The 12,590-nt window shown below is 37.3% G+C and overlaps 1 protein-coding gene across 1 annotated transcript; it reads right to left on the bottom strand.

Moving 5' to 3' along the window:
- Window positions 1-1,676: 1,676 nt before the first annotated feature.
- On the bottom strand, window positions 1,677-11,878 carry LOC110900892 (interaptin-like). Its single transcript, XM_022147751.1, has 4 exons — window positions 11,578-11,878; window positions 10,541-10,854; window positions 2,864-4,259; window positions 1,677-2,458 (listed from the first exon to the last, which is right to left on the bottom strand). Exons 1-4 carry the CDS (start codon window positions 11,876-11,878, stop codon window positions 1,677-1,679), a joined length of 2,793 nt encoding a protein of 930 aa, XP_022003443.1.
- Window positions 11,879-12,590: the final 712 nt, after the last annotated feature.

Raw genomic sequence — 12,590 nt, 5'->3', positions numbered from 1 at the left:
AGCAGTTCGGCTACACGGGATACATGAACGTACATAATGAGAAAACAACTGAACTATTTATAAGGGAGAGGGTTTCGCTCATATGACCATGTCACTTGGAGCGAAACCTTAAGCTAGTGATTTCGCTCCAATGACACATGGTCATATAAGCGAAATCAGAACATGAAAACCAAACATTTACACTTCAACCCCCTTATACATTACATAAATAACACATCTAGACCCTATACATTGAACAACTAAGACTAAGACGCAGGCTTTAGACATTCGTGCACCAACAAACTCCCCCTTGGATACAGCCGCAGTCTTCAGTCTTGGTCGTCAGGTCTTCACAAGGACTTAAACTTTTCTTCGTGCTGCTTAGGCTTCTTCCTAAGCAAATTCCGTATCCTGTCGTTTTCTTTCTTTCTCTTCTTATCCTCTTCAGCTTGAATGTGCATCCATTTGCCTCTGTTTTCTTCAAGCTTTTAACGTTCACGAGCAGCTTTCCTTTTCATCTTCTCATCGAGCGACCACCATGATGACTTCCAGTTACTTTCAGAATTAATACTCTTCTGAAAGCAAAGAGTAGCTACACGTTGAAATTCCATGGCTTGCTCTTTATCTTCAGGCTGATAATGAATTTTGTTGATGAATAAACATTCGATATCCTTTGCAGAGCAGTTCACAAGCCATATAGGATCATACACATGTATCTCTCATAATTCGCTCCCTGCTCGATAAGTAATCACTACTTCAGTAGTAATACAACTATAAACCCTGCCCATGAAGCCTTTGTAAAACTCTTGCTCCATTGATGGCACTGGTATAGTCTTCATCGTTTTACGCTTTTTCACATTCAGTATCGTCTCTTCAACACCTGTCACTAGATCTCTTCTTGTAACTCTCTTCGTATAGTGTGGCTTCCAGTGTTTGAAGTCTCTCAAAGCCTCGAACTTTATTAATCCCCACATAGCAATGTCGTTCTTCCTGACAGGATATCCCAAAGTTCTAACCTTTGACAATTCATCCACATCCCACCATGGAAGTGACATAATATCATGTAACATCTCAAAATATTGCACGCCACATTCTCTTCTTATCGCATACGCATTAATCTGAGGTAAGAAACCCCAACTAATGATGTCACTGAGAGATACGCTTCGATCACGTTGATAGTACTTTAACGGCCGTTTGAACTTCCTCTCGTGACTGTCTTTGAACCACTTTTTCCTTTCTTCTTTTGCCATATCTTTTGGAGTGCCGTCAAAGTTCACATCTTTCAAAATTTTAGCAACTTTTCTTCGCAACTCGTCACGATTCTCCTCAGTAAAGAATTCCATCAACGTTGACAACTATGACGTATCTTCACTAACACTTTCGTCATCCATCCAATCCTCAACTTCAACTCTGTCATACATATCAGCCTCTTCAACATATCTATACTCATACTCAGGCTGTTGGTTGATGTCGATGGCATTCAACTCTTCTTCAAACTCGGTGTTCAATTCTTCTTCAAAATCGAACTTAAAGTCAGGATTCACCATGCGAGTCATTTCTTTAATTGCTTCCAACGTGTAAGTATGGAAATGCTCTCCTTCTTCACGATAAGTATCCAATCTCAGAATCAACTTCTAAGCTTGTTAAACATTCTATGCATCACCTGACTCCCCCTGTCTATCAGCTCCCCCTGATTCTTAGTTCACTGAATCGTTCATCAAATCGTTTACATTCTTCTCAGTGGAAGCCTCAGTAACTTTCAACCCTGTACCACCCTGAGCATCGTCATCATCATCGTCTTTACCAGAACTATGACTGCTCGCAGAATATACTTTCTCATCTTTTTCATCTTCCTCGTCATCCTCCTCATCATCATCTTCTTCATCACTATCACCGATTAACTCATCAAGAGGAGTATCTTCCTCAAAAAGACCAGATATTGCAGAGATAGGTTCAGGATTTTCAACGACCATAGAAGGAACAATCGATCTCTCAGCCACTGCAGAACTACTTCCAACACCTTTGCCTTTGTCTTTCATCTGTTCATCAATTTTAGCTTGACGTTCTGCTCTGAGCTCTTCAACTTGCAGCTCTTCAAACTTTTGTTCTACAGACGTTCCAAGCATACTTTCAACTACTATATTCAGCATATAGAATTCATGATCTCTGAACGCCTTAGCCGCTTCTAGTTCTTTGTTCTTCAACTTGAAGTATTCATTTTGTTCATCTCGTCGAGCTTTTTCTTCTTCAAGCTCAGCAACTCTCACCTTCAAGATGTCTATCTCAGATTGATCAGAGTCAATCTTCTTCAACAACTCTTTGTTATCACCCTCCAACCTCTTCACACGCATTTCAAGAATTCTTTCACGATCTGCAACTTTCTTGTTTTCAGCAGCTAATTTCTTGTTTTCAGCAATCACTTCATCAACTTTCTTTTCAACATTTTTGACTTGTGAGGTGTTTGCAAAATCAAAATCTCCTACATCATCAAGGCTTACATTCAGATTTGAAGGAACATTTGGAAAACCTCGGTATCCCGCAGAACCAGGTGTTAGTTGACCTTGGGTGAGTGGAGGTGTTTGAAAAATTTCTTGCGATGTATGAAGGGTTTGTTGTGGTGGTGGTGAAAGATGTAGTAGTGATTGATGTCTTGGTGGTGTTGGTTGTTTCGGTGGTGAAGATTGTTGTGGTGGTGTAGGTTGTCGGGGTGGTGATTAGATTGGTGATTCTGGTGGTGTTGGATCATGTGGTGGTGTTTGTGGTTTCCTGGTTTCCTTTGTTTGTTTCTTCTTTAGGACGATCTTCGGCTCTGATATCTTCGGTGTAACTTTTCTGATCTTTGGAGAAACTACTTTCTTTCGAGCTACAACTTTCTTTTTAACACCTGGAGGAGATTGTGATTCAGAGACATGTTCTAGAGAAGGAACATAAGCTTCATCATCGTCCTTTTCCTGTCTCTTTCTTTTTCTCAACAATTTTTCTTGTTTTGTAGCTTCCTGAATCCTTCGTAAACGTTCAGTTTCATCAACTTCCTCTTCTGAAGAACTCGAGGAGCTTGTAGTATCTTTATCAACATCATATCCCTCAATGTCATCAATAACTTTATCTTTCCCTTTCTGAGATTCAACATTCACAACATGCTCAGCTTCAACTTCCATAGTTGGCCCTGTCTCTAAGACATCAGTATCGAACAACAAATATTCTTCAACATTAAACGGATCTTCTTCCGCAGCTACCACTGTTTCATCTTCTTCAGGTTCATCAATCAAAGACGTTTTCGCAGCTTTCTTTTGCTTCTTCTTTGGTTGTGAAGAAGATCCATCAACCTTTTGAACAATAGGAGTGGCCTTTCTGCGTCTTCTCCCTGTTTCTTTAACATACCATTCATTCTTTGTGTTTTTGAAATCTTCAAGAATTTTCAGCTCTTCAACATACGCCGCCTCTTTCATTTCAGCTTCGTTTCTCCACTTCTGATGATCAACTGGATCAGGATCAACGTAGTTTGCATCTTTTATAAAACCGAAGAATTCAGCAACAACTTTTGGTTCTTGGTGATTCGGGTGATATCTCACAAGCTGTTTAAGCAAATCATTGCTCATGTGTGATTGTATCAACAAGTCATTCTTTATGTTTCTGTCAATCTCAGGATAAGCGTGATCAATCAACATCTGCACGAACCTCGGATACATCCAACTCTTTCTGTCTGTCTTAATATTCTCAGCCATATAGTGGAATACAATATGTGAGAAATTATACTTTTTGTTCAACACTAATGCAGTAACCATATTCATTTGATAGTCATGCATCGTATCATAACTTCCTTTTGTATGGCTCAATGACATCAACACACAGTGAATAAGGAACTTGTACGGTTTCTGAAACTTCGACTTCAAATAGTTTCCAGCATTCAAAGCTCCCTGATAACCCATTCTTAACATACAGCCTTTCACCATTCTTTCTGGAAATCTCGTTGGCGACTCTGCCTCATCTGGAAAGTTAACAACTTCACGAATAAGCGCTTCGGTAACTAGTATTTTCTCCATCTTGCCATGCACTTCGACAATTGACGAAATTACTTTGTTCTGATCATCATAGCTTGCATTCTTCCAGAAACATTCTATGTGTGATTTGTACAGTGGTCGTTGATCAGTAAGTGCTTTCTGGATTGGAATACGACCCATAAACTCCAATATACCACTAAAATTGGCCAACTCTGTATTTTTCTGAATATCCAAATCACAACAACTGTTATGAAGAGGATCGAAGATAACACCGGAACCCTGCATATCAACATCACATACACTGAGAATTAGACACTTAGAAAAACTTCAAACAATTACACTTGATCACACATAGTACACTAAAAGCGAAATCAGTATAGTGCACTATAAGCGAAATCACAAGTGACATAAGAGCGAAAATACAACATATGAACTTAAGAACGAAACCACTGATGTACACAAAAGCGGAATCATATGATGTCTTCAAAAATGAAATCACATTATGTTCAGAAAAGCGAAATCACAGGACTTAAACATTTTGGGGCGAAATCATATTACGTACATATGAGCGGAACCATCTAACATGACAGTTTGAGAATACTAACCTGGTTAAGAAAGTAAGAGGACATGTATTGATTTTGATAAATCTTTGTAAATGATATAAGCTGAAGGATGCGGTTTGAGAATACTAACCTGGTTAAGAAAGGAAGTCATAAACCCGCTAGCTTCGATGAACCCGTGCTTCTCATAGGGAAAAGTGTCAGAGATGACGGGGGAGTCGGGCTCTTTCCTTTTACGAGATCGGAGGCGATAAGAGATTGGCAGATCCTCGATACAAAGGTCGGGACAGTGAAGGTTTTTGATTTGGTTATGTACGATTAATACTCTCCAAACCATGGGCATGGTTTGAGCAAAAGAGATGCCGGTGGTCCGGAAGAATTGCATCATGAATTCGGGAAAGGGGTATCGAAGACTAGTGAAAAAGGGTATGCTGGAAAGCAAATCCAATCTGTGGAAGAAACATCCGACCGAATTGACCGATCGAATGGTCTAAAGACTACGTTATCATGAAAAGCACCGGAAGCTCTCAAAGCCGCAATGTCTGCATTATCAAAGGCACAGACTTCTTTCTCAGGATTTTTGAGAAGATTCTGTTGGGTAAAAGTCTCGGATGATTCACCGGTTTGGGAATGAGTCCTGGTGGCCATGGCAGATGAAGAAAGAAAGATTGATAAAAGATGAACAGGATGTAGGGGATTACCTGGAGACTCTGTTGAAGATATAGGGGCATTGTGGATCTCCATCGAGTTAAAAGCGCGTTGGAGGTTATGATGTGATTTTGACCTTCGTCTAGGTTTAATTGCTTTAATTTATAAGATAAAATTTTTAAAATATATCCGTTGGATTGGTATACCAACAGATATATTTGGGGACAATTGTTATGGGCCATTTTTTGAGCGTACATATCTTGATCAATATCCTGCTTCTAATTGTTTATTTGTGACCAGGATACTGGACGGGGATATTGCTAACATCCTGGGCGATATCCTGAGGTTGATTGAATTAACCACGTGTAGGTTAAAGGCTGGGGTTTGCTAACGGTCAGATGGACTTCATCTCCTCAAGACTCGGGCATGTTTGTTGTGGGAGAGACGTTGAACCCGAAAGACTAGGTCAACCTTTACTTTTCTGCTCACTGTTTGATCACAGATACAGCTCTATATCTTGAGTCGTATCCTGAAACTGTTTTCGCAAACTAACAAACCAACATATTTCTTACAAAGTATTGCTAGCACACTACCTCACAAAACTAATTTGCTCACTTAATTACTTAGGTAATTTTTGACCAAAACACTCATATTCCTCCTTCATCTCTTTTCTCTAGCACACTTTTCCCTCTCCCTCTCTCTCTCTCTCTTTCTCTCTCTTGTTCTAATATAGATAAAAACAAGATCAAAATGAAATCGGAGAAACTAATGAGCAAATCCATGTAAACGCCATCTAGATCTAGATCTAGATCTGCATCGTCATCTAGACCTGGATCCATCATGTTTCTTTTAAACCCGTCAAGATCTAGATCTAGACCCGTCATCTAGATCTGGATTCATCATGTTTCTTTTCAAACCCCATGAAGACGGATCCTCTTTGGTTTATTTTGAAGAAAATCGTACACGAAGAAGATGATGAATCAGATATCGAAGAGAAGGCTGAAGTTTTTGTTCGAAACCAGGGAATGATCCGATGAAATCATTTTTTTACATTTTTTAGAAGGCTGAAGGGGTTTGTTCGAAAATATTGTTCAAGAAGGTGAATAAGTATGTTTTTTTCAGCTTTGTTTGCAAATCTACACTTTTTAGTCCGCATTTTTGTTGTGTTTTGTGGATCTGCAATTTTTTTGTTCAAGAAGATAGAGGTTTTTGTAGGATCGTTTTCACGACCGAAATGAGTCGTTCAGAGGTGTTTTACTCGATATGAAAGGCGGAAACAGACATATCGAGTTCGATTCAGCTAGATATTTACTTTAACTGTCTTTTTGATTGATTTGACAAAGTTTTACAGCAAGACGACACTTCGGCAGCACTTCGGCTCTAGAAACACCACGACAAGACCCCCTCAAACGAAATTACATGGCATCTATTTATAGGCTGGGTAATTTCGCATGAACTGGTTCAAACGAAATCTCATTCACACGAAATTATAATTTCTTGCGAAATTACCTGTTAATTTCGTATGAAATGACACACAATCATTTCATGCGAAATTACCTATTTTGACATATTTCTCAAATAACGTGCCCTGATCTATCTATATAAAAACAAGACTCGATACAAGACGAAGTCGACGACGTATGCACCAACAGACTCCCCTCGGATGTTGACGAGTCTTCAGTGTCGAGTCTTCAACGTCTTCAGTCTTTATCGGTCTTTCACTCTTCCTGAAGTATCTGACAATGTAAAACCTCTTTAGTCTTCTATCTACTCTATTCATCTCCAGGGTCTCGACCTGGCTCTTATCTCTCTCTAATTCTCTTGATTCCTTAAGTTCATCAGCATCATCAGCTTGCGTGAACGTCAGGATCTGAACTTGGCTCTACAATCTTCACACTCCCTTTTTGTTAACAGACTCCCCCTTGACTTGTGCTTGGGATCGTGGTCTGGCTTTCAAGTTCAAGATCGAAACCTGGTTTACCTGCACATTCTCTTCCTCACAATAAATTTTACAAATTTAACATTTGACAAATTTATTTACCACTTGCAGGAATAAAATGATTTAACATTTAAAACCTTCTGATGACTACTTGTAAGCAAACATTCAAAATCTTTTCTTATTATCCATAGACTCCCCCTCATAAAATGTTCATCATGTTTAGCACTTGGAATTTTGAAAATCAGCTCTTCAACATCAGTTTTCGAAAATCTACTTGTATTTTTTCAAAAATTTATGCTAAAACACACAGAAAATCTTTTTGAATTTTTATTTTTAATCAGAAAGCAAAAAAAAAATATTTACAGACAATATTTTTGTGAGATTGTGTAAGAGGATCATTTCAGATTATGAGACACATCACTAACACCGTTAAGCTTTAAACATTTTAAGTTCTAAACAATTCACATAGATTGTCAGTATATTGATCCACTTAAATTTTCACACAAAGTTCAACTGTTTCGAGATACGAGATTAATGTTTTAAGCACTTGAACTTATTCGTGTGTCCCACCTCAGAATATACTCCCGTATCCAGACTTCTGTATTCAGTCTTACAGGTCAATGTACACTAATGATATCTGTAAACGGGTAAATGCGAGACCGTGAGAGCTCAGGCTAGAACTTCCGTTCGTACAAAGAGATGACGGCTCGACTTTCGGTGTGTCCCGTTTGGGGATCTTTTCTTCGACAGCACATGATTCGCATCTTTCAATGTTTCATAATTTTTTGTACTGAGGGCTGGCTTTAAGATTAAAGCTTATGCAAAGTATTATACGAGGACTAGGCTACTGCTCCCGCAAAATCAGAAGTCTTGGTATAATACCCTAGATATCACCACGCACAAAGACCTAGTATGTCAGAAACAGAAAGCCTTTCAAACAAGATTTCGGGGGTTACCCATATATCCGAGAGATGTTCCCCACGATATAAGTAAGTTTGATTTTTAGGTTTATATCTCAAAAACAATCTACTGAATGTATAAAAACCTACTGGCATATCCACAGTGAGATCGTTTATCACATTTGACTATACAAATCTTTAGCGTGTTATGATAGTCCACTGATGTACTATCATTTCCTCTTTTTACAACAAAAACTCTTTTTCATTTTTAAATGTTTTTAGCTTTTTGTGGTTTTATCATGTTTTTTTCTTAATTTTTCAAATTTTTCGAAATTTCTAAAATTTTTACTCCCCCTAAAAGCAAAATATATTTCAATTTTGATTTTCTGAGAAAATTTGAAAACAAACTGTACAATAAAATGACAACTGTTGTGAATTGCTTCAAATCGCCATTCACTCGGCATAAACAATCAGAGCTCCCCCTTTCAACAAACTATTTTCCCATTATGATTTCAAAACACTTAAGTTTGTTTTAATCAAAATGGTTTTTCCGGAAAATAAGTTTCGTTGATTTTACCACTTGTAGGTTAGGGGTTCATTTCATCACTTTGTTTTACTTCACAATCACTTGAAAATTTAATAATTTTAAGTTCTATTAACAAATACCACTTGTAGAAAATCAAGTACAACTTAATGTCCCTGATTAACCACCTGAAGATCGAAACATCACAGTTACCAACCTGTGAATTTCTCAAGAAAGATGCCGATTTCTACTCCCCAATTACCAACCTGGGAGTTCCGGCAAGTTAGGATTTTTACATATGAAAAACAGACATCCAAGCCTGACCAAACTTGGATGTAACTTCCTCAGCTTCACTCGGGGTGTAAGTTGCTTTCTTTGTTTCATAAAAATCTTTTACCCCTTTCACTTTACCCTCGACCATTTTTCCAAAAATCTTTTTAACATTCTCATTAGATGATTTCTCGACATCAAATTCTTTCTTCTCAGAATAGAATTGATTCGAGATTTCAACTTTACCAACTTTTTGTTTGAAATTTTCAGTCCTCAATGGTGGAAAATTGACATCATCCATTGGAGGAACTGAGTTTTCTTCTTTTATAACAACTTGTGGCTCCTCTGACTTTGTGGAATCAGATTCATCGCCAGATTTCACATCTGATTTCTTAACAACCCATGCATGGTTGTCAAGATTAACTCTTCTTTTGTAAAATCTTTTCTTCGAACATTCACCAACTTCATATATTGAGTTTTTGAAAACATTGAATTTCTCAGTTGGTGGTTCATTTTTCTCAACAACTTTTTCTTTAAGCTTAGAAACAACTTCCTGTTTGATGTTGGTTGCCATTGGACAGTTCCAGGCAATGTGACCAACTTCTTGACATCGATAACAGGTTCTTGTTTCCTTCCTCTAACTAGCTCCATTCTTCATTCCCTCTTGTCTTCTTGCAAGGAATTCTTTATTCGATTGTTTCCAGAAAAAGCTCTTTTCTTCTTCCTCAAAACTTGTTCCTGAAACAAATTTTGTTTTTGGTTTAAAATTTTTCATATTTTTATGATTTTCTACATCAAAACCAAGACCTTTCTTTTTGAAATTACCATTATGGTTTGGTTTCTTTTGAAAACCAGAACCAGAACTGTAACCTTTTTTCTTATTTAACCGTTGTTGAACTCTTGAAGTGTATTTTTTAGGTTTTTCATTAAGATTTACATCTTTTATTTCAGAAATATTAATTTCTGTTAGTTTAAACACTTTTTTTATCTTTTCAATTTGAACACTTCTTATTGGAAATTCTTCATCAAAATATAATTTGTCTGAATCATTTAAAGTATATGCCACTTTGATTGGTTCGTCATTCAAATTAGATTTTGATAACAAGAATTCTTTATTGTAAACCCGTTTAACCGACGACTTTGGACTGTCAACTGATTATGATCCTGAACTTTCAGACTAAGACTTTGACTCCGACTCCTCATCTTTATCCAACACCTGATCAACCACTTTTTTTATTAACTCAGACTCATGATCAGTGTCAGATGATGTAAACGTGACGTCAATGTTTTCTGGTAATTCATCAGTTATTTCAGACTTCAATTTTTTATTGACTGCCTTTTTGACTTGCTCCTCATTCGGTTTTCTGGGAGAATAACCTTCCCAGATCGGAGGCGGACACTTGTTATAACTAACACTTTGTTTCTTACCAGTATCCTTCACTTTCGGCTTCTCATCTTGAAATGCTTCTAAACTTGCAACAGTTGGATAAATTCGATCAATCAAATAATCAGAACTAGAATAACTTTGTAACAATCATCTAATTCTATCATTTTCGATCTTTTCTGTCTCCAACTCCTGCTTCCACTTTGCACATTCTTCAATGTAAAAATTTATAGCTTTTTGCTTTTTGCTTTGACATCATCACAGCATTCATCATTGTCAATGCATCTTCTCTTTCAGAATTCGTCTTTTGTAGACCAGTTACTGTTCTGTTCAATACATCATATGATTCTTTCACGTAATTGAGATCAAACACTAACTTTTCTTTCATCTTGTCAAACTCATTCAACTTTTCATCTTTTTCTTCACACTGCTTGCAAGATTCCAAGCATTTAAGACACGGTTTGATGACCTCAACAATCTTTTCTACTTCAGTTATCTTCTCCACTTCAACCACCTTCTCAGCTTCAACCATCTTCTCAACAACATTAACTTCTTCATTCTTTTCATTCTTCTCTTCCTGATCTACACTCTCGCATTTTACTTCTTTCTGATTCTTTGTTGCTTGCTTCTCCTGTAGCTTCTTAATTCTATCTGCAAAATAAAATTGAAAACTTTCAGGAGATAAATGAGTTTTTGCACTATCAATATGCATTTCTTCCTCATCATCACCACTGTCATCAGTTAGTGATTGATCAAAAACTATTGTCTTTTCTGAACTATCATCTGAAGAACTAGATTCTTCATTTTGATTCTTCTCATCACTGTCAAACACTTTCATCCATGTTGTCAGCAAATCAGGTTCTTGAATGACTTGTACAATGAGAGCTACAACTTTTGAATCAGATGGAATGTATTTGTCCCAGCTGAAGCCTTCTGCCACTTTTTCATCATCTTGATCAATGACACCAAAATAAGCTTTCTTATTTGCTTCTTCGATCATTTTAGCATGTGCAGTTTGTGGTTCCTTTTGTTGAAGCGGTAGTTGAGGAACTTGTTGGTATATGGCTTTTCGATAATAATCATTACCACCAAACGGATTCTGTGCTCCACTTGCTTCTCGATTTTTGCATTCTCTCTTGAAATGACCTTTCTCCCTGCATCGAAAACAAGTAACTTTAGATTTCTCAAAACCCAAAGTAGAAACATTAGCGTCTCTAAAATCATCTCTTCCTGTAATTATCTTAAACTTTTCAGCTCTCCTCAAAACACTAGCTAGACACCATTTAATATCCATGAGCTCCATTTCTTCAGCATCGATCTGATCATAATCCTCTTTTGTCAACATATGATTTTCGATCCTTCCAGTAACCAAACCTTCATATGACTCTAACACTGTACCATGTAATGACATGTGACCTTTAATGACCTCTTTAGAGAAATTTTGACCATTCTGAAGATGCAATGCGATGTTGCAGTTTAAAACTTGACCATTACTGCTGTTTGTGTTTTGAAACTGATGACTTGAGGTTGAACTCTTCGGATTAACACTCGAGTATGACGAAAATCCACTGCTACTTGAACTTTGATTAACTGAACCAGATGAATTTTCAGCACTAAAAGCAGTTTGAACCTTCGGAATTAATTCAGTATCTTGAACACTTCCTTTGTAATACATCTTGATGTCTTGTTGACCACTTGGATTGTTCATCCTAGAAATTTTTTGCTGCTCAAGATCTTGTCCTTCAATCTTTTCGATGAACTGAGAAATTGTCAACCCATCATATTCTCCAGTGTTCTTCAAAATCATCAGAAATGTACCCCATTCTTTCTGAGGTAATGCATCAGCCAATTTATCAACCCATTCTTCTCGTTCTTTGTTTATTTCCAACAAAGACATCGAACGAACTAAGTGACAATATCTTTCAATCAGTTTCTTTGTACCTTCGCCCGGTAAACTCGTAAACAGATCAAACTCTTTCTTTAACAATGCCTTTTTATTCCAGATCATCTTCTCACTTCCCTCAAACTTAACACGAAGTGCATCCCAAATCGAACGTGAAGTATTGTCATGTTAAAGTAATATGAAGATGTCTTATTTTACTGCTTGTTGTAGCAGACTCATCATCATCTTTTCTGCTTTGTACATGTCTCGTTCTTTACCCGACAATTCAGAAATTGCTTTGATAACTCCCAAATCAGTACGAGGTCTAACATATTTCTTCTCAATACATTCCCAAGATATCAAATGGTTTGCTTGAACCCAATTCTCAAACCGATCTTTCCAACCATAATATTCCTCAATTCCCATTAGCTTCCGGGGTTTTTGCAACGTTCCAGTTTCGTTTTCCATATTCATACATTGAGCAATGGTAGCCGGAGTAGTCGGG

The sequence above is a fragment of the Helianthus annuus genome, chromosome 2 (assembly GCF_002127325.2).
Source record: "Helianthus annuus cultivar XRQ/B chromosome 2, HanXRQr2.0-SUNRISE, whole genome shotgun sequence".
Lineage (NCBI taxonomy): Eukaryota > Viridiplantae > Streptophyta > Magnoliopsida > Asterales > Asteraceae > Helianthus > Helianthus annuus.
The sequence above is the reverse complement of the archived record's forward strand: the minus strand, read 5'-3'. Positions and strand labels throughout refer to the sequence as shown.